We start from the raw sequence: 23,418 nt of genomic DNA on the forward strand, positions 1-23,418 counted from the left end.
GCAGAACTCTTTTCATAAGGCGAGATATGTCCTTTTCTGTACAAGTACAGTAAAATAAACTGTTTTTTTTTTTAATTGTTTTCAGTGTTTACTAATGCTAGAAAGATAAATGAAGTTTACTCAAGTAGCAATAGTGAGTCCACCTGACAAATATTTCATTGTAAGGATTGACCCCAAGAGACCTCAAATGTCATTACTGTGAAACATCAGTAAGTTGGATGCCAAAACATCTTTCTAGCACTGCCTGCATTTGAACGAAGGATGGCATCCATTATTTCACCAGCTGACTATTTCTTGCTCAATCTGTGGGCCTTCTGCATGTAAAGCATCACGAACAATGCCTCTATTTCCATTGCAAATGGTATGACACGCACATCTGAAGCACAAAACTGCCACCAGCAAAACAGACGTATCTGCAGGATACTAAGCCTACAGATTCATTATGTCACACACAAACACAGAGAGAGAGAGAGAGAGTTTATGCATACTCTTAAGACTTCTGCTTCAGATTTAAAGGAATAAACAAATGAGGTGAGATAAAAAAAAGTCCTGACGCCCTCATCCTTTTTCCTCCCTTCAGACTTTAGCTGTGTTTTAAATAAAGGCCCTGGGCTACAACTTCTGCCAAGCTCACGGCGCAGCACACTCCGCAGGAGGAGGATCGAAAGCAGCAGGTGCGTGATTGAGATCCAGCTCTCGCAGGCGAACCCAGGCAGCACTGCTGCCATGCTGGCGGTGCCGTGCCGCGCTCCCACAGCCCCTCAGCATGTCTCAGAAGGCACGCAGAAGGAAGGAGCAGGCACGGGACCAGCCTGCAGCATTAGGATCTACTCAGACCTAGCCAAACACTAAATCTTCGCCACTATCTCACTCACTGTTTCCTTTCACCCGAAGTGAAAGTACCTAACGCTCCGACAGAACCAGCAAAAATGATTCAGTGACACATATGGAAAAAAACAAAGTTCAACATGAGTGAAAACATACCAAGAACTCACTTGAAGGTTTAGAGCAGAAATTCATTTTCAGAAAACCATTTCACGTTCAGAAACGAATATTCAGGTGTCTGCTTTAAAATTTACCATCCAAAAAAATATTCTTATAAACAGATATAACGCATTTAAAATAATAATAATAATAAAAATAAAAATCAATACATTGAGCTCCAGGGAAAGAGCCTTGAAAATAAATAAAATCTCCTGCAAAATTGGGATTATCAGTTTCTTGTAAGTAACTTAAAACTACATTTAGAAGAAATCATGGCATGCCTGTTCTGCAGTCCTGATGAAATCTCAGCTCAGGAAATACATTATCCCAGTAACCTTAGGCACAGCTTGCAACGGTATCAATGGCAACCACTGTGGACTCCACCTTATTTTCTATTACGCACGAAGAACCTCGCTATTACATTAAAAATACACAGACATAATATACACTCTGTTGGGGAATGGCTCGAGACAGCCAGTAAATTCTTGGAGACTGTGACTCTCTTACTCATTTTCATGTTTTAAAATTTGAAACACACAGATATGCAAGTCGAGTCTTCAGTCTCAATGTTTATTAGAAGCTAAATGCTTCTCACATTGAAATCCAAAAAGCATAAGGTCTGCATCAGCATCGCCTAAGCCTAACAGCAAGCCTCTCCAGTGCAGAGGAAAAGAATTCTCCTGGAACGAGGGAAAGGGGAGAAGACAATTAAGTTATTTCCCCGGTATAGATACATACAATACATATATATCAGGCAGCTCCTCACTGCCGATACGCTGGTGAGCTTCAGCCTTACAAGCACCTTCTCTGCCTCTGCATATGTGATTAAGCCTCTATGCATAGTCAACCTCACACCCTCTATTTCCATATTAAACGCTTATAAGAAAGAGCTGAGCTGGTACCCACCTAGAACGTAGTCACTGCAGTCCAGCATTGCTGTGGTATCCTCTACAGGTTCAGACAGTCCAAGGAAAGGGAGAATGGCAATTTCTATCAAATCTACACTACTGCTCTCAACGGCGCAAGAAAGGGAGCGGGGAGGTGGGGGAAGAAATACAACTTCAGTTACACCATAGCAATCTTCAACTGAACAGGGAAACTTCAGTTGCTCTGTGGAGTTTTAGTCTCTCCTACTAGCAGTGTCTGACATTGTCAAGGCGACTGAAGCGTGAAAAGTTCCCCTTTTTGTAATAAAATAGAAACAAAGATTGCAGCTGGCAGTTTCCATAATGAAGCTTAATCAGTATGCGCCTGATTAGGGCCTTATGCAAATCTCCCCTCGTTAGCACAGCAGCCAGCACTTTGAAGTCCATGAACAATTCATTTGCAGAGTACACCGAAAGCGCTCCCTGCATAATTTAAATCTCGGTATAAATATTTATCAGCTCATTTGCATATTAATTGGCAGTGCATGAAGGGAAAAATTATCTCCCGAGTGCCAGCATAATAATTAGGGAACAAAATGAAGTTTCTTCCAATAGCTTGGCTTCTCAGCCCTAACTCGAGCACACTACCACAGGGGAGCAGCGAGGGGAGAGAGACGGAGTTTTGTTAAAATGCCACCGAAATGACACGTACAAATTAGAAACAACTCTACAGACTTAAGCACCTTTAATCTTATTCCTGCTGGCAACAATAACTTCGGTAATAAAGGGGATTTGGAAAAAGCTTTCTGCACAAACCAAATAATCCCAAGAAAACAATTAGCAAGGTAGGAGCCCAACACGGAGCTGTCAAACCGGTGCCTGCACATCTGTGTGGTGTTTTCCACACGGTAACACGAGCTGTCACAAGAAGGTCCTGGGCAGGAAAGAGGAACACCAGGGCAAGGAAGCAGCACAATTCTCTCTAAATGACTAAAGAGGCTGGTGATTCATTATCTGGTAATCCCTTTGCAACAGCCAAGTTAACAGCAGTGGGTACGTCGAGTATTGTGTAATATTTGACACCCACTAATCTATCCCAAGTGAAATCAAAATAGATTTCACTTTTTTTGCTTTCCAGCGACTTCCAAGGGAAAAAAAACCCAAATTTATTATTAATCCCTACCACAAGCATACACAATACAGCCCAACAAAGCTTGCGAGTTCTGAAAGGGACACTTTGCACCAAGCCTGTGGCTTTGAACCACCCAACGATAAGCAGAGCCGGGTTGTAGCTGCGAGCATAACCTGTCAAGGGGCTGGGGAACACGCTACGCTCTGTGGAGGAGCCAATCCTCCTTTCCAGAAGTGCTCTACAGAGCAACACGTACTGAAGAACTACCAATGCTAGATTAAAACATTTCAGATAGCTTGATTACCACTCAAATCTCATTGTCCAAAGCAGCAAGAATGTTAACGCAAAAAAATTAAAGCGGAATTTGGACAGTGCAATGTTTATTAGGCTGTGTTCTGATTGGGGAAAAAATGTGTGATGATCAGAGCCAGTGACTGCAGGGTTGGGCCACTCACTTCCCGATGTTAATGTGAATTTAAAGACATTTTTCTTTTTTTTTCCTCCTCCATGTTAGCTGTGCTTTTCTCTTCATTTTTGAAAGGAACTCAAGCACCACCTCTCCACAGAAGAGTGCGCAAGAGAAGGGACTTCTCGATTGTCCGCCACTGACTGGAATTTGTTTCCACGCTTGACCTCTTCTTCTGTTCAGGTTCATATCTCTACTTAACACAAGATGTTCCCCACTATATATTTAACAAGTGATCTACACTTGAAGATGGCAAGAAGGGGATGTACACCCAACTGCACGGAGACAACATGTACCAATTACCTTTCCCTAGCACCCTGCTTCTGACTCACTTCCTAGACATTCACGCATCCCATGAAGACTTCGGGGGCACATCATGGTTCCCAGACCTTCCCAAAACCTTGCTCTTCCACGCCTGCCTCTGGAGTACATTAAGATAACCCATTTGCTTCATCAGCAGAGCCTGGACAGACAGTGACACTTGATGAAGCAGGAGTCACTCTGCTCCTGTGGCTGAGCCGAGGCAGCCTGCAGCATGGTGCCAGGTCCACAATGCTGTCCTGTAGATTCTCTTCACACTGAGCTGCTTGAACACAGGTGCAGCAGCAGAAGCACACGAAGGCAGGAAGTGACCGTTAAAGCAGGCATGTGTAGTGATGGATGACTTGTATCAAGAACAGAATAATAAAGCAGTAAATAAAGGCCAGGGAAGGATAAGCCTGAAGCAGTGCCAGCAAGTGTTCTGCAATACCACTGTGCTGCTCGTCTGCTCTATTGACACTGCACTGACAGCTAACAAGGAAAAGGTAGAAAAGTTTTCTTCCCGTTCCGGACTGTGCCCCAACCAATCTTTCTTAGAAGTACCATCCCCCAACAAATATACATTGCAACTGTAATTTCCACTGACACGCTAATTTAAATAAGGCCTCTTAAATTGACTTTTCAAACTAAGCTTAGCAAAAAAAGCACAGTATTTTTCAAGTGGTCACTTCCTTCTTCGATAATTTTATTATCTTGTATTTTACGTAAATTCTGATGTTTTTGGTCAAAACACTATTATTCCATCTAGGCCACGCTACTGCAACAATTTATCTTGTATGCTTCTGAAGGCGGCCTGAAGGCCTAAAAAAAAGTTTGAGGAGGGACCAAGTAGATGGCCTTGCTTACAAACCAATGCTATTTTCCTATCCAGGTTCTTCCACCTCATCGGCTATCCACCTCATTCTGGATTCTTACACTAAAAGTTAATTAATACCCTGAACCAGTCACACCTGTGGTACTCACATTTAAGCAAGATACCACTGTGAGTTTTCTATAAAAAATTCTTATTTTTCGTCCAAAGGTACCTTAGATCGTTTTCAGGACAAGAAAAAAAAGAAAACTCTCTCAGTTTCCCACACAACTACAGACATTTCAGAAGTTCTCTTCAAGCACAATTCTGCAATGTTGACGTTGATTTTTTTTCCTCCACACAACTCTGTTCATGATTTGCTGCAAAAGTGAAAGAACCAAGGCCACTAAAATGGAGCCAGCTATGACAGGCATCTGCAGTCCAACGCTGCAGAAATACTCCTCCTCCCATATTCTCTTCTTCACTCTTCACATATCCTCCCACTTAAATGTTTCTGCTTTGCTGTCTCTCCCACCAATTTGTTGCTATTTATGGAGTTCCAGTGATTATAACTCGATACCTTGCTTTTTGCAAAGGGTATATGATTTCCCTCCGCAGCTTACGCAACCTTTGGTCAGACTTGTTCTGCATCTTCTGTTTCATTCCTTCTGCATCTTTATTTATTACGGCCAATTCACTGACTGTCGATTCAGTCAAGGGGGGGAGCAGGTAGGGAATTACACAGACGGTGCAGAATTAAAGGGATAAAACAAAGTTATTAGCAACATTCTTTCACTGAAGCATTTCAAGGGGAAAAAGCGCCTTAACTTTTATATGGGCATACTTCCATATATTAGTAAAACGTCATTTACTACACGTCCTCGGTGACAGCTAGGAAATTTCTGCCACTAGGCAGCTCTGTGACAAGTGTGACCTTTGCAAAACTCCCGACATGATTTCTGACAGAACATGGCAAGACTGCCCAATAAACCAACACCACATTTCACTTCTGTATGGTGTAGGTGGAAGAATACATGGTATTAACCTTAACATGTTAGCATACTGCCTTCATTACTGCACCAGTGTCTACTCTATTTCATCCTGAAGATGACTGGACACAAAAGCTTTTGTAATAGTGCATGACTAAGCATTCCACCAATGCATACTGCAAACACGCAGAGAAAGGCTGCTTTCCATACGTCGTGACAGCCAAGATCAGTTGATACAGTTAGCTCTAATTTGACATTATGCACAGCTACCATGCTTTAACTTAAGACATTTCCAAGTCCCTGTTCCACAAAGCAAATTAAACCTATTAAAAATTTTGTCAAACACAACTTCCATGTGCTATTAATATATATATTTTTTAAAATCACATACTTCAACAAAAATAAACTGTTATTAGCATTGGCACAATCCTCTTAGGATAATTATGGACAGACAGACAGCAGCCTGTTCATAGTTAGAGCTGCCGACCAAGCTCTAATTTTAGCCACCACCTTTGACTTTGGCTAACAAAACTGATTTTATGTGAAAATTGCTAAGTTCACTCTGAAAGCCAAGAGTATTTTTCTGGAAAAGTCAAATAAAATTGGCCTGTTAAAGAATTACAGGTCATTATACAATTGCTATGAACTCAAATTTTAGCCTACATCTAATTTTACTTCTCTCTCCAACTCAAACCATAACTACCCTTTCAAACTTTCCATTGCACAAAGCGTCTCTCAAAATGATACCGTATACCTTTTTTGAAGACAATTAAGCACAGAGACAGCAAGCCAGGAATGCTAATGCATCTTATCAGTGCAAGACAGGAGATACTCGTAAGTACCTAACATATTCATATAAAGGGGTTTGTTTGTGCGTTTAAAATCTCACTTTTGTCCACCGATAATAGCAGCTATAATGGTTTAAGTCATCTTTATAATAAGAAAATCGTGGTCATGAGATACTTACAGTACAGTTCCACCATATGGGAAGGGAAAAAACATAACAGGGCAGTAGTGGAAGAGACAGAAGAGGCAAAGTTAAAGAAATAACCTTATTCAGAAATTGCAGCATTTTCGCTTTAACAGTATTAAGCTTTCACAAGCAAGCTCGGCCTTGCTTGAAACTGATGTCTAATACTATCATCCCAGTGAATCAACCAAACAGTTCTGCCCTCCTCTCTCTCACTGCCCACAAGTCACAGCTTACAAGAAAGAATCCATGTTGTATCTACAAATAAGTTTCACTATGAGTGTTTTCAGAGGCACTGGATATAAATTTAGCACAAGCTTAGTAATTCTACTGTACAGACAGCCCTTTATGTTCAAAACCCCACCTCTGATCCACAAAACAGTCATAACGTTTTCTTAAAATCATGGAATATTTGAAGAGTAGCAAGCATTAGATCTTCACATCTTCTGATTTAAGACCTCACGTTTCACTCATGTTTTCAAAGTTTTCATCACTATCACATAAGAACTTGAAGATTTTTTTTTATTTTAATTTTTATACTGAGCACTACATCATAAGCACTGACTTCAGGAATTAAATTCAACAAAAGAACTAAAAAAAATCCACAACTTGAACTACCACACTTCTGAGAGCAGGTTTGTGCTATTTAACCAGCACACTGTATTTGCCATAGAGCTGCTGCACAGTTGCACCTTTGAATAGCTGCAGGAGAGTACTCAGTTGCATCCAATTTAACTAAAAATAGCATAAATATGTGCAAGTCATCCTTTGAAACTGCCAAATCCAGAGTGAGGATCTATAACATTAGAACTGATGTTCATTCCTGTGCTAAACTTGCACATGAAAAATAGCTCTCCGGTGTTATGCAGGCATTTTTGATTTAAAAAAAAACAAACTGTTTTTGAGAAGTCAGTATTTGAAGGGAGGCACCTGTTTGAGGTGGTTGGTTTTTTAGTGACACAAGTGTGGGTCTCACCTCCCCTTCAAATTACTGGCTTGTCGGATTTGAGTACTCCACAGTAAAATATTAAAGCCCCAGAGCAGATGCATAGCGTTTAATTAGCTAACTTTTCTAGTTACTCGATTACAAGACTTTCATGCCTGCCATTGCTTTTCAGGAGAGTACCGCAGGACACAAAGACTGTAATGAAGACTGATGTGAAGTTACATGAACACAACACAAGGGAGGGCTGAAGAACACCATCTGTAAAACTTCAGAATTTAACAGAGCAAGAAGGAAAAAAAAAAGCAGCCATCTAAAGGCATAGATCTGCACAACAGCAGCACTGAAACTGGAAAAAAAAACAGCCTTGAAAGCTTACAGGCCTTTATGGGAAGCTGCTGTGTGGCTTATGGTTGGGCCGTGTGGCAACTGGCACGCAGAGGAGCCTCCCTTGCAGGAATGGGCAGCCCACACTCTCACCTAAAGCCCGGGGCTCACACCAGCAGCTACTGCACACCTTGAAGTGGTCGTTTCTACCGGCTGCGTGCTGGGATGACATGTATGGGAACATGCCTTCCACACGTGTGCTGGCTACTGAAAGTGTTGTGAGTGCATTTGAATGCATGATGCAATTGCAGCTTGTGCTGTATTGGGGCACCTTTAGTATTCTGCCCCCACCTCTCTTCACACACACCAAACAAGGAAGATGGCATACAGACTGTAAACTTCAAGTTATTAGAATCCATGTTAAAAATACAAAGAATTTGAGCAATTTAGCTATTCCCAAATCCATAAATCACAAGGGATTTGTCTGACAACGTATGAACACTGGTTATGCCACGCTCAACTACTGGCTGCAGTATTTGCCTTAGCAGCTGTATGACTTGTTACATCTCTGAAATATCACCGTGTGTGCATTCCAACAGTATTACAATTGCCACCCCATATCCACCCACATAGCAAGAACAGGTGCTCAGAACTAAATAGCATTATTTTAAAACTCACCTGTAAATCAAAATAAAAAGCATTTTACAAACATGCTGTTTCTGTTCCCCGCTTTGACAAAGAGGTAATAACTAGTCTAGCTTGATGAACGGGGGCTCTACAAAGAATAGACTAATTCAACATATAACTTAACCATACAATTCAGCTCAATTCAAATCTCAGAGACTCCACACTACCTGTCATTAAATACACTACAGCTCGCTCTCAAAATACATACATCAAAGTCACCTGCTTAAGTTTATTATGATTGCTGCTGGATCGAAGGGGATACATCAAAATCCACATAGGTGGTATTTAGCTCTAGCCAGCATTCGGAGTGTTTGTCAAACAAATTAATAGAGGAAAAAAAGCCCATGCAAAACAGATCATGCTAGGAACTGAAGTTGCTCTGCAGTTACCACCATCCTTTGCAGAATCTGATTCTGATCTCTTCCGTAATAACTACCTCCAATCTGCAGAAGGATATTGCTTTACTGCCCCCAGCACACTGATCCAGACACTATTAACACCTGTAAGAGCTACAAGATATGTCATGAGAATGCCTCTTTCTGAAGCTTAAATTATTTGATCTCAAAGAGGAAAAGGCCACATTCCAGACAAGCGGCTTTGTCTGTTACAAATGGAACAACGATTGCCAGATGTGAGGTCTGAAGGAAGCAGCAGTTACACACTGCGGACTCTGGCTCCATCCACCTGCACACCCACCAAGCAGCTATCATTCTGGCTAGTCAGAGCTAACGTAAGACTGCATTTGCTATCAATCAAAAAGAAAAAATTACTGGGCACCTGGGTCTTTAATTTGTAATTTAGGAACAGCAGGTTGTAAAAACCTCACCTTTACTACACAGACAGAGTGTTATCTACATTAGCTCTTCCAGGAAACGTTCCCGAGCACACTCGTGTCAGTTTTAGCAGTTACGCTGTGCTGAAGCAGACAAGGCACTGATTGGCTTTTCCAGGAAACAACCACAAGGACTGTTTTACCAGCAGTAAAGCTGAAGGGCATGCGGTATCACCACCACCTGCGGCTGTGATTGCAGAGCATTTGCTGGGAAGACATGCACGTTTTGTTTACACGCAGGTGGACACGCCACCGAAGACAGGAATGGGTTATTTTTAAAGCAAGCTGCAGCACAGGTAAGCCTTCCCACACTGCCCCAGTTTCTGTAACCTATTTTGATAGGAAGCATCACGCTGACAGAGTGCCTTCAGAGAAGATTCATTATTTAGTCCCGAGTCACAGGGTGAAAGAAATCAACTAATCAACAAAAAACGTTGAGGTCATATCCAGAAGACTTTAACTCTTACTCACCAATTCCTCACTAAAACAGACTCCACATATGCATCTCACTGTTTTCATAGGAAAACCAAACATGAAAAATCAGACATGTAACTCCGTAGGACCACATGCGTCAATCACTGCTCCAGCTGTGGCTGACAAGTGCTAAGTCAGCAAAAGGCAGTGCTCCTCCCAGAGAGGCAGCCCCCAGCCCCAGCGCCCTGCTGCACCTCCTGCACTGCCACCTGGGGAACTGAGCTGGGTTAGCACTAATAAAATACACGGCTCAGTTATCTGATCCATGGGCAGGAAAGGTTTTCCCCACTGAAGAAGCATCGAGGCAGCACAGAGGCTGAGAAAATAGGGAGTGCAGGCAAGAAGCTAACAGAAAAAGGAGCAACAGTTACCATCATACCAGCCAGTCCTTTTAGCATAGCCCTGGCTTGGAATACTAAACCCCAAATTTAAGGAATTGCTTTGGAGAATTTGGAAGCAGGTACTAATAGCCCTACAATATCATAGTAGGCTAAAAGATAGCAAATAAGAAGTACACTGTATTAATGTCTTAGTAAAGTACAAACAAGATGCTGTCCGACAGCATCACTACAGACTGAGAATCTGAACCTTCGAGGGAAAAAGGAAAAGAGCTGATCTGTGCTGATGTCATCTGCCATTAACTCTCAGGTCATTTCCGCTTCCCCCAACCCTCCCTCCCCCAAGCATTGAGATTCACATTTCTCAAAGCTTCTAAGCCTGCTGTTCTGAAAACAGTTCAAATACTCCAGTAAGACACTCCTGCAGCAAGGTGCTAGGGCGTTTTGTCAGCCCTGTGGTATGAGGGCAACAGCAGGTGAAAAACACAAAAGAGCAGTCAGCATACAGCACTGTTATAACCGCTTTTGTCTAGTCTTGGTCAACAGGCAAGTTAATGTAGCAAGAAAGAAGCAAAGTACTTATGTGCCAGGATGCCATAATCCACAAAAATCCAGCCTCAAACAGTCTGAAAGCTGCTAGCTGACCACTGCTTCTGACTTGAATGAAAATTGTTCCACAGCCTTCTTAGGAAGTTCTCACAGTCATCACTGGAAAAAGAGCAATTTCAGTGTTGAGAAAAAAAAGTCAGGCTAAGCTCTGCAGCAACACTCTACATTGCACTCACACTTTAATATTGCACTGAGTTGCAGTAACGCACTGCGTGACCTGTGCTCCACACCGCCTCCACAAACCTCCGCTGTAACACAAATTATTATATAGGCAAAGAAAGTTGGCAAATTCACTGGGATTAAACTAAGTTAGGGGGAATAATACCAATAAGCCCCCGTGATGTTGCATTTCTAATAGGCCTCACCACACCAACAAAACGCACGAATGGCTGCAAAATTCAGAAGCCTGCACTGGTCCACAGGAACCATGAATAAGAGCAGCTTCCCACCCCATGTGACAGCCTCAAATCTGCCTGCCTACCACTCCTCTTCTCTTCTGAATTTTCCCCAACTTAAATTGAATGCAAATAAGCCAGGTGTGGTCCCCAGAGCAGTAATCTTCAGTCCCCACCGAGTTCCCATAGCAACTTGCACAGCTGGCCACTGGAAAGAAGTTGTATTCTGCTTCATATTGGCCACAGTGTTTAAACACTCGGTGAATGAAACATCAATTATGGCATCTCCTAAAGGAAACATCTACTAAAAAGCACATCCATTTTGCCTTGATTAGTACAGAAAAATAAAAGCGTGGATATGCTCTTAGTCCAGCAGCCACTCAGCATGTAAAATTAAGTAGTTATTTACAGAACAGGAGCAACGTCTGAAAGGAAACAGCTTTTCTCTTCTTCTGCAATGCACTGAAGTTTAAACAACACTGCACCACTTGGAAAATGCCCATCATCCAACAAATTATAATCAAGGAAAACTGAACTGAAAGGAAATAGAACTCCAAATACAAATCCTTCTGGTCAGTACATATCTTCCACAAAACAGCATCTCTTACAAGTACTTCTTAGTGTTTCTGATTTTAACTCTATTCTGTCTCAGCTTTCCAAGTCTCAGTCTAAAGATGGAGTCACCTTGTGACCAACAAAAAAAAGAAGTGTCAGATTTTTAAGTAACCTACTACATTCCTTACCTATAAACTTGTATCCTAAGGACAAAGGGGGATGGTTTTAAACTGAGACAGGGGAGGTTTAGGTTAGATATTAGGAGGGAGTTTTTCACACAGAGGGTGGTGACGCACTGGAACAGGTTGCCCAAGGACACTGTGGATGCCTCATCCCTGGAGGCACTCAAGGCCAGGCTGGATGTGGCTCTGGGCAGCCTGGTCTGCTGGTTGGCGACCCTGCACATAGCAGAGGGGTTGAAACTACATTATCATTGTGGTCCTTTTCAACCCAGGCCATTCCATGATTCCATGATTCTACTCATTCCCCCTGTTTCTGTGCCCTGTACACGTAACTCACCACTTCCACCTACGCCCAAGCCCACAGCTCTGTTCCCACATGCTCTGCCCCAGTCTTCCCCCTCATCCCCTCCCAAATCTGCTGGCCAAACATCAGGTAGAAGGGTAAGGGCCTGATCTGAACTGCAGACGGGCAAGCAAGGACCGAGCTTCCTCTCCTTTTTTTCAACACGACCACAAACAGCACAACTTTCTGCTACTCAGACTGTCATTTCAAGTGACAAGAGACCTACAGGCTTGGACAAAAAGCTGATGCCTCACTAGCAGTGCAAGAACACAGAAGGTGCATAGAATCACAAGAAGGTTTGGGTTGGAATGGACCTCAAAGCCCACTCCAACTCCAATCCCCTGCCAGCCATGGGCAGGGCAGCCCCCCACTGTGATGAGGATGCCCACAGCCCCACCCAATCCAGCCTTGAACTTCCCTCCCCAGCTTTCTTCTTCCCACAAATTACAGCTCAGACTTTTTGGGCCAGAGGATGTATATGAACACTAAGTAAATCCCGGGGAATTTTTCCTCCCAATTAATCTGTTCAACACTATTTAGAGCCTACGTAAACTTCTAGGAGTCATCCTACAGCAATGAGTTCCAGAGCTTAAATACATACTTAAAAACTTGGTGTTTTTTTTTTTTTAACTTGTTGTGAATATCATCTTCTGTAGCACTACTTCATTCCCTCCAGTTCTTGCACAAAAAGAGACGGTGAATCATGTCTCTATTCACCCCTCCGTGAGGCTTCACTGACTTCTGCCATAGCTCTACCTTTTCTGGGATGATAATCTCTAGCCTACACAGATGTTGATAGAAGGGTGATTGGCTTCTATACAATGATCTCCAAAGCTGGTTTTCTACATCTTTTTCATGTAGGGAGAGAAGAGCTGCACAGTACAGAACACGGGACAAAGAAGTATTAATATAGACTTTTAGCACAATGCTGTTTTTTCTTATTTTGCTCTGCACTCTGTTAAGTCCAGGCATTGAATTTGCTTTGACTACCATCGAGCACAGAAATACAGCAGATATTTCCATGAAAAAATTGTTATATGAAAGACCTTGCACCTGGAGTGGTATGCCTGCTTATCCTACTCTACATAAAATTAGGACCTCATCTCTTTTTCTCCACTTTCATAAACACTACAGGAGCTTGGTATCGTTGAAATATCACCACTTGTTTAATTGGGTTTCAATTTGACAGCTTCTTATGAGGGTGAGGGGAAAGAACAGTTGGACAAAAATGGTGCAATCTCCTTTCTTTAAGGAATCTGGCTAAATATAAAAATAACAGTATGATCCTTATTTCTTTCTGAAGAGCAGGCTACTGATAGAAATAGTCTCAATATCAGTCAGTTCCATTTGTGTTGACTTCAAAATGCCTGTCCTTGTACCTGGCTTAATCTTCTATCTACAAGTGATCTCTGGTTTTCAAGAAGAGCGAGCCAAGCTTACCCAGGAACATTCAGCATGTAAGCATGCAAGAGGTCTCCATTATACCAGCTGTTTTATACTAGAATAGACATTTGTGTATAAAAGGGAAATATAAGCAAACAAGAATAGTATAGTGTGCATACCAGAAGTTAGCTATACATTTTATTTACCCACTAATATACCTATGATATTGTGGATCTGCAAACTTCGTCTGTTACCCCACCTGTGGGAACTATCCTTAATCCATCAAACTTGAAAGGTGCTCATTTGCTTAAGCAGTTTTAGTTTTCTTCTCTATCCTCTCTGAATTCCATTCCAAATTTACTTCCAGACTAATCAGCAGCACTTCAAAGAAACAGCTGAGCTGGTGGCATTAAAATGACCAGGAAAAAACACACAAAGCTTTAACAGGGCGCAACCGCTGAGCAAGTGAAACACGCCATTTAGTGTTAAAAATGATGACTGCAAGCCCACTCAATTGAAAAAAAATCACAATTCATTAGGGAATAGGAAAAAAAAAGGCTTGTATTTGTATTTCCCTATAGGCATGGCATAGTATGCACTGTTTTAACAGTTCATCTCAGGTTAAAAAAAGGCAAAGAATGGAAAACCCAATTGAAAACTGATCTGCATTGCAAACAATAGGTAAACACAATTTACATATAAAACTGAGATGGACATACAGAAAGTTCAACAAGAGCAAGTGTTGGGTGCTGCATTTGTGGCCACAACAACCCCAGGCAATACTACAGGCTTAGGACAGTGGCTGGAAGACTGTGTGGAAGAAACAGACCTCAGGATGTTGGTCAACACTTGGCTGAACTTGGCCAGCAGGAGCAGGGAAGTAATCATCCCTCTGTACTCTGCACTGGTGAGGCTGCATCTCGAATACTGCGCTCAGTTTTGGGCCCCTCACTACATGAAAGACATCAAGTCCCTGGAGTGTGTCCAGAGAAGGACAAAACGACTGGTGAGGGGTCTGGAGCATAAGCCTTATGGGGAGCAGCTGAGGGAGCTGGGAGGAGGCTCAGGGGAGACCTTATCACTCTCTACAACTGCGTGAAAGGAGGCTGTGGTGAGGTGGAGTTTGGCCTCTGCCCCCATACAACTAGTAATAAGACAAGGGGGAATGGCTTCAAGTTGTGCCAGGGAAGGTTCAGATTGGATATTAGGAAACATTTCTTCCCTTAAAGAGTGGTCAGGTGCTCAAACAGGATGGCCAGGAAGGTGGTGGGTTCAGTCCCTGGAGGTGTTCAAGAAACATTTAGTAGTAGCGCTGAGGGACATGGATAGTGGGAAAATATTGGTGGTAGGTGGACAGTTGGACTAGATGATCATGGAGGTCTTTCCCAACCTTGGTGATCCTCCTATGCTTCTATGGCATAAGATGGAATTTGAGAAGCTAAAAATTCAAGTGATTCTATACTGGAAGTCATGTCATTTTGAAAGAATTTCAGGTACAGCACCAGCTAACACTGGTATAACAAAAACATTTAATCTCAAGTGTTAAGGAGGAGATTCTCCAGATGAAGTTGCAAATATGCCCACAAATATATACAAAAACTCACTCAGATGCATCACTTAAACCAAAATTGAAACAGGTTTTGAGAGCTTCAAAAAATACAGAATTTAAGAACACATCATTCTGTCTCCTACATTTCTTATTCCTGCTGCTGGTTTCTATTCGTGACAGTTGATGCATGATGAGGATAAACTTCCAATGAAATTGCCCATGTGCAATTACAGCAGTGTTAGCCAGATCAGCACTAGCTCAACACATGTCACTTACTTATTACAGAGCATAAGGGAGGGGGTAGATGGGGATAAGAAGGTAAGAGGGAATGAGGGTTAAAGATACCTGAAGAGTCCTGAAGACAAGGTGATGGAACGTGTGAAAGATAGCATAGCGATTAAAACACTCCAAGAGATGGAGCTTTCCATTTCCTTAGCTTTAGGTATTAGCTTGATGTCTCTTTTTATAAATACAAGGCACGCTTGGAGACTAAAGTTACCCAGGATCAGTTTCCAGCTCGATCCTGTTACATACCTTTGACTTATAATGAAGTCCCTTTACGTACTGTGAACAAGCCACTGTTTACTTAGTCTAACTTGGTTTATCAAAGATTCTGAATTTTAAATTCAGCTTAACAGGCTTTTTTTCCAACCGAGTCCTCCATGACTCTTCTCAGAAAAGCATTCATTTTTGTTACCAACTTTTCTAATATTACAAACCTCCTACTACCACCACTCATGGTGGTACACCAGTCTCAACAGCACTTGTACTTCAAGAATTATATATTTGCTATCATAACTGCAAGTCTTACTGCAAAAGCCACTTCCAGATTGTAATTTATCACAACTCAATTCACTTTTAGAGCCCCCGTACTTCAGAGGGCAGGCTCTTCTAAAGGGGAAATCCAAATGTCTTTCACTATACATTTAATAGATAGTGTTGTTCTGGCTGAATTGGCTAATTTCCCAGAAAGACTGGTGAATCTTAGATCTTTGCATCCTCTGAAAACTTCACTCTTTCCACACTTATTCCTGATCACTGACAGATACTGAAGAATACTTGCTGAAAGACACAGCTAGTAGACATTGACTCTCCATTAACAACTACATTGAGATTTTTCAGTTATCCTGTCCTTAATCCCTTTAGTGTGTGCTACTATTGATTTTGTATCACTTTAATTTGGTAATCAATAAAGCAAGCCACTCTAAATCAAATATATTATGAAAGAGTGTATTTCATCAATACAATTACAAAACAAAGCTTTAATCTTAACAAGAAATGAAAAAGCTTACAGCAAATTCATCTGACAAGGCTTTCTCTCCTACCCCAGAAAATCATATAAATTGATATGAGATTATTTTTATTGACCAAAAATTATCTCGTCACTCAAATAAGTGAAACTGGCCTCTAGTTTTGAAATGAACCTGCACATTTTTCATTTTTTACATTATTGACCTGCTCATTTTTCTCATCTCCTCTCTGCAGTTTCCTCGGCCATTTAAGATTTACTGAAATGTAACAACAAATTAGAGATTTCTTTCCAGTCATTGTAAATTACTAAATGCAAACTGACTCACGGTGCAGATTTTAGAAATCCAGCTCATACATAACTCCAAACATTCCTTTCCCTCTCTATATTCATTTATTTCATGTCGGTTTTTAGGAAACACTTTGGACACTCAGAAGCAGGTGATTATCCAGAGAGGTTCAAAGACTGCATTCTCACTCATGACCCTGAGGTTAGTTAGAAGCCTGTATGACTCTTCTCACCAGCAAACAAGATAGTTTACAGTCATGCCAGATGAAATCAGTAAGCTCAACAGAGAGGGGAGGGAACTTCTTCAGAAAATAGGCTAAGAAGTCCGCAAACTTTCTGCTACATTAGGATGTAGGCTCACCCCTGCGCTCTTCAGAAAACACCTGCAGACAACAGCTCCACAGGTTGGTCAGTCAACTAAGAGCTACCTGCCACCAGGGGAGGGGATAAAAACCTCACTATTGCCCTTTTTTGTTGTTGTTGTTAATGCTTGGTTGGGTTGCTCTGGCCTTATCAGTCCAAAGAGGTGTTTAAGTAGCACAGGAACTTGGTAAGATAAAAGCAGAAAGTGGCTGGAGGCAGGGAGAAAGGTGCTGCTTCCTTCTACAGAGAGCTGCTATGGCAGTTGGCTTCACCGCATAATAGCTTGAAAAAGGTAGACTGTTGCATCACCATTTGACTACATCAGACAATGTGTTCCAGACTGTGCCTGTACTCCTTACTTGCTAATTGGGACATAACCACTTCAAAGAGCAAACACAGGCTGCTGTTTTAGAAGGAAAGCAGTTAACAAAGTGAGAAAGCCGTATCTAGGACTCTTGGTCTCTCAAGCTAATAGAAAGATAACTGAAGACCAGACTACAGTTGTACTCCTCTGCTACATTCACAGGAAAAAGGGAAAGGATACAACATTAAGGTTGAAAAAGACCGCAAAGATCATCTAGTCCAACTGCCCATCTATCACCAACACTGCCCACTGAACCATGCTCGTCAGTGCCACATCTAAATGTTTCCTGAACACCTCCAGGGACAGTGACTCCATCACCTCCCGAGGCAGCCTGTACCAATGCCTGACCCCCATTTTTGGAGAAGAAATTTTTCCAAATATCCAACCTAAACTTCCCCTCGCACAGCTTGAAACCATTCCACCTCATCCTATCGCTGTTACCTGGGAGAAGAGGCTGAGCTCCACCTCACCACATACTCCTTTCAGGCAGTTGTAGAGAGTGATGAGGTCAGCCTTGAGCCTCCTCTCCAGACAGAACAATCCCAGTTCCCCCAGCCACTCCCCATAACACTTATGCTCCAGACCCCTCATCAGCCTTTTCATCCTTCTCAGGACACACTCCAGGGACATGATGCCCTTCATGTAGTGAGGGGCCCAATACTGAACACAGTACTCAAGGTGCGGCATCACCGGGACTGAGTACAGGTAGAAATCACCTCCCTGCTCCTGTTGGCTACAGTGTTTCTGATAGAAGCCAGGATGCCATTGACATTTTTGGCCACTTCAACACACCACTGTCTCTTGTTCAGCAAAGCATTGGCTATCACACCCACATCATTTCCCCTCGTGCAGCTTTCTAGTCATTCTGCCCAAAATCTGTAGCACTGCATGGGGCACTCTTTACTTGTTTCTATTTCTATAATTAAATATATGTAGTTTTTTGTAGTAAACTTTTTATTTTTTAATATGTAATATCCCCTTAAATATGAGTATATTGGCAATTACTTGTCCATCAAGCAGCTTCTATTGATGTGAAGTAGATACCAAGTAGCAGAGGGACAACTTAAACTAGCCTTCTCATTTAAACTTATTTGATTTCGGCCATTTTTGTTATTAAAGATATCGGCTATCAGTGCTTGTTTATCTCACTGAGATCTGTAGCTGTCAGCAACCATTTGGCTGCAAGTCAACAACTAGACTCCATGATCTGAAAGCTCCTTCAGTCTCCCTCACACTTCCTCTTTCAATTTTTACTTCATGGTGTGCATTGGAACCTTACAACATTACTTCAGCTTACAGCTAATCTGTCCTACCTGCCCAATAAATCAGTTTGACTATGAAAGTCTCCTATTTGCTTGTCCTGCCTCATTACAGTAACATACACATCATATTGAGAGTCCCTGTGATTGGTGGTTAATTCGCCTCTCTGGTTTTTAATATGGATTTTCAGTTTAAGATATTAACCACACTTGAAATCAAAAGTTTGCTTCTATTTTCACCCACTATTGTAGCTGCGCTGTTAGAATTCCCTAAGTGATGACGTTAACACCGCTGACCTCCCCACCATTGATTTTGCCTTTCATGTGCTCCTCCTCACAATTTTCATCATACACCACTGCCATAAGCAATCACCCTTGCTATTTCTTCCTCGGGTTTCTAGTCCTACTTTGATTACAGCAGACCCTACCCTTTCTCCAGAGGCTCTCTCTTCTAGAAAGAAATCTTATGTACAGCTAAATTTAAACTTGGCTTCCTGAGCAATCTTCCCAGCTACACATTCACATTCAAATCAACAGGTAACACCTGGTAAAATGGACATTAAAATTGTTGTGAAAATGCAATACACCTAAAACTTGCTTGATGAATACTAGGTGCAAGAAACCTCACAGCAGACACCCATGGAATAGCCTACTTATTAGAGAAGTTTCTTCCTAATCCCCTTTAGTTAGCACTTTATTTGTTCCCTGTTGTATAATGGTTTTTCAATTCCTTACAAAGGCTTTACAAAGCTTTCATTTAACCTAACATAATGTACTGTAAATGAATAATCCCCTTTTTTTCCCCTGATCCTGTTAATCTTTTGGCCTCAGCTACATATCACAGCAGTGAGATGCAAATGTTAATTATGCAAGAAGTAGAAGATCTGTATTTTGATTTCCATCTGTCCAATACAAGTCCAGCACAAGAAGCAGATAACCGAGTGCTTTCCTATCACCATGGGAACACAACTGCCAGGACCACACCACGAATAACATCTCATACCGACTCCCAGAAGCCCCAGACCAGTACCTTCTACCCATTAGGGCCTCCTTTATGCCTTTTGTTGACTCAATTTTCACAAACTCCTGATTATTCTCATTGTACCTAACTCTTCATGAGGACTGAAGAAACATCATCTTATTTGCAGTCAAGACTCTGAACTACAGGAGAGAACATTCCTGGCTGTTTAAAAAAATTATTGGATGAGATCCCCTGAGAGACTGTCCTTAGGGACATGGGAACAAAACAGAACTGGCAGCTCTTCAAGGACACCTTTCTGAGAGCACAAGAGCTCTCCATCCCCCAGCATAAGAAATCAAGTAGAGGAGGCAAGATATCAGCATGGCTAAGCAAGGACCTGCCAGTAAAAGTGAGTGAAAAGAAGGAAAAGCACAAGCAGAGGAAGCAGGGATACGTGGCCTGGGAACAACACAGTGATGCTATCCGGACATGCAGAGACAGTACAGAGAAAGCCAAGGCACAGATGGAATTGAACTTGGTGAGGGATGTGAAAAATAACATGAAGGAATTCCATAGGTACGTTTGTCAGAAGAAACAGGCAAAGGAGAACATCTTCTCTCTGGTAAATGAGAAGAGGGAGCAAGTCTAAGGGTCAGACAACTTGCATCCCAAGGTCATGAAGGAACTGGCTGATGGCTGCCAAGCCACTCTCATATTTGAAAAGTCATGGGTGTCAAGTGAAGACCCCCAGGTGACTGGGAAAAGGGAAACATCATTCCCATTTTCTAGAAAGGGAGAAAGGAAGACAATTACAGAATCATCTGAGTTGGAAGGAACCTTTAAAGGTCATCTAACCCAATTCTCCCACAATGATCAGGGACATCTACAGTTAGATCAGGGTGCTCAGAGCTCTGAATGTCTCCAGGGATGGAACATGCACCACCTCTCTGGGCAACCTGTGTTATTCTAACTTATGTAGTATTTCCCCCTTGACAGCATTATGAATGCAAATTACTTCATCTACTGAATTCATACGAAGATAGAAGGAGCTGAAATATTTTATTGATGTGTCAGTGTATCAGGCATGATGTGTCAGGCATCAGAGTAATGCAGAAGAGCAAATTCTACTTACGGTGGGGGCTGAACAAAAACAATCTAGTTTGGTTTAAATTGTTGTTTAAACCATAGCCCCACAATACATTTAGATTTTATAACTAATTCCATCTAATGGCTGTCTATCACTGAAACAAAGTCCTCATTTTCTTCCCTTTCCCCAGCCAAAGCACAACAGATGGCTCTACTACTCCCCTCACAGTGGCCTTGGAGCTCACTGAAAACAGTCACAAGGATAGAGACTGTATAATGAAGGAGTAAACAGACAGGAAGTAGTCTGTCTTTTCTGAGGCATCAAACTTAGTCATAGGAGATGCAGAATTCAGGTGGAGTTTATAGCCTCTTTTTATAGGTGGTAAGCCATCTCACTCCTGAACCCAGTCCCTTCAACATTATAAGATAACATTTCTGTGTTCTGTTGGCTTTCACAGGGAGACCCTTCCAGAAGGGCATATAACTTGCCAGAATGGTAGAAGACATTCCAAGAACAGGTGAGAAAAAAAAACATGAGGCCGGAGGCAATGGCTAAAGGTAAACACTACTCCCCATTTCAGCTTCAGAGAGCTGTCACTCTGACTTATCTACATGTGAAACCACAGCTTCAGTAGACTCTTCTTCCTGAAACAGCAGTGCCTAAGGAATGATGTTGTAATCAGATATACATATGTAGGTGTCACTCAAGTCATCCTCTCATACCAGTTCAGAGTAGCTGCTGCTGGTAGTCAATCACTACCTTCTTCAGTATCTTAGCGGTTGTACATTATAAAGTGAGGTTTCCTCTTAAGTAAAGCATTAGACTGAGATCACTCCAAAGTCTTACACTTCAGAACACACTTGCACTCATGTTTTCAGCTTCCTTCAAATAGAAGACAACTTGCAAAATCTAATGCACCGAACAATGCCAAGAGAAAGCCACAGCAGATGTTGCCTCAGTATTAACACGTTTTCTAAATGGACTGAAGACAGCTGAAGTAATGTTCATTTCTTAGAATTACTAGTTTGATCTTACTGATAAACAGTTGAAAGATAAGCATGTTTAAAATTAGTTGATATACTGTTATGATTCCAAAAAAAAATGCTACCACACACAAGGTTGAGTTTTGTCAACTCTTTCCATCAACAGAGAATGAAAAGACATCCATGAATTTCTCATTTTTTCTCTGGGATGATTCTACTTTCTGCCCCACAGTAGCAAGGAACAAAATGAAGTCCAGACTATACATATATCTATCTTGGGTAGAACTAAAATCTGATGTGTAATATTCTAATTGAGAAAAGAAACAGCAAAGAACTGCTCCATTTCAGAGCTTTCCTTAAGCAGTCAGCCTTTTTACATACCATCTTTTTTTCCAGAACAAAAGCTCTCATGAAAACGTAGGCAGCTAAACACTGTTTTCACATTTTGGCAAACAAATGTGCAGAACTTTTTCTCCCCAGTAAAACAAAGCAGGACAGAAGTGCTATGAAAACACAAGTCGTGGTAATATAATTCAGTAGGCAAAGGTTCTTTTCCAGAGTGTTTGCATCTTGCAGCTGTTTTTTCTAACTAGATTATGACTAAAGCAAGAGCTTGTCCCTTTTCATACATCAGACTCCACCCACAAAAAAGCTGTTCTGCATGACCTCATTTCCAGAAAAGCTCAAGAAAATTGCATCACTCCAGTACAAGAAACCACATGGCAGAGAAGCCATCCTTTGGCAAGCATTTCTTTTGGCAACCATGTCTTCCGAAACAAATTTCATGCCCCTCGCTTACTTCCTCTCCTGCTCTCCCTCCTCAGTTGGCTTGTAGGGCCTCCCAAGGACAAGATTAAAGAACTGATCTAGTTAAAAGTAGCTGTACTTTTCACCACATGAAACAACTGTCTAACTGCAAGGGTAGATACTAGGGTATCAGGTAAAGGTTAGGGAAAAAATTCTCAGAAAGAGTAATGAGGCATTGGCACAGGCTGCTCAGGGAGGTGGGGGAGTCATTGTTCCTGGAGGTGCTCAAGAAATGCACAGATGTAGCACTGAGGGACATGGTTTAGAGGACATGGTGGTGATGGGCTGATGGTTAGACTAGCTGACCCTAAAGGTCTTTTCCAGCCTTAATGATTCTTTGATTTTAAGGGTGTTTTATACAGGTCTCTTTCCTGCATTTATATATTTATATATATACATATATATATTTAAATAATTGATAAAACTTCTGAACTCTTCCTTTTCACAGGAGCAGCAGCAGAGTTTCTACTTGACCATCTGTTAGGGAATGCCTAAGAACCTAGTTGTATCCTTGAGACTTCCATGCCTCTGTCAAACGTGATCAAGTGGACAACAGGTAGAGCAACGGCCAGCATGATCAAATAATCTCACCTTTCTTTGGAACTCAGACTTAAACGTACACCTATCCCAAAAGTTCTGTCAAACTGTGGTTCAATAGCTCACGGGCTTTTAGTGTCACACCCAAATTAGAGGGTTTAGGCAGTTTAACAATAAAAATATATTCCCAAAGAAAGTAAATCCGATCTTCTGTCAGTACTTGTTTTTTCCCTGCTATCTGGAAAACAGATAAAGGTATAACTGCTCTCTTCTTGAATCTATTTTTGTTCTCTCCCACTCCATAATATGCTGTATGTGTATGCTACACTTTCTCAGCCTCGACCTGTGAATAGGTCATTCTTTTAACATCTACCTTGTCAGCTTC

The 23,418-nt window shown here is 41.7% G+C and overlaps 1 protein-coding gene and 1 long non-coding RNA gene across 18 annotated transcripts in view; one reads left to right on the plus strand and one right to left on the minus strand.

Annotated features, from left to right (window-relative positions):
- Positions 1-23,418, minus strand: part of POU2F1 (POU class 2 homeobox 1) — a 121,827-nt gene that overhangs the window by 61,586 nt on the left and 36,823 nt on the right. For 3 of the 17 annotated variants that reach the window (XM_040671349.2, XM_025146987.3, XM_015295883.4), the window contains exon 1: positions 1,891-2,143. The exons of 13 other annotated variants lie outside the window; for them this stretch is intronic. In XM_040671349.2, the coding sequence (XP_040527283.1) occupies positions 1,891-1,918 (28 nt within the window). In that variant the 5' untranslated portion in view covers positions 1,919-2,143. Of the gene's footprint in view, positions 1-1,890; positions 2,144-10,698; positions 10,828-23,418 lie in introns of those variants that run through there. One more of the 17 variants, XM_040670804.2, reaches the window with a different exon arrangement.
- On the plus strand, positions 18,342-23,239 carry LOC121109436. Its single transcript, XR_005846698.1, has 3 exons — positions 18,342-20,028; positions 21,164-21,223; positions 22,945-23,239. It is a non-coding gene; the product is annotated as an uncharacterized LOC121109436 (long non-coding RNA).

Source organism: Gallus gallus, chromosome 1 (assembly GCF_016699485.2).
Source record: "Gallus gallus isolate bGalGal1 chromosome 1, bGalGal1.mat.broiler.GRCg7b, whole genome shotgun sequence".
Classification (NCBI taxonomy): domain Eukaryota; kingdom Metazoa; phylum Chordata; class Aves; order Galliformes; family Phasianidae; genus Gallus; species Gallus gallus.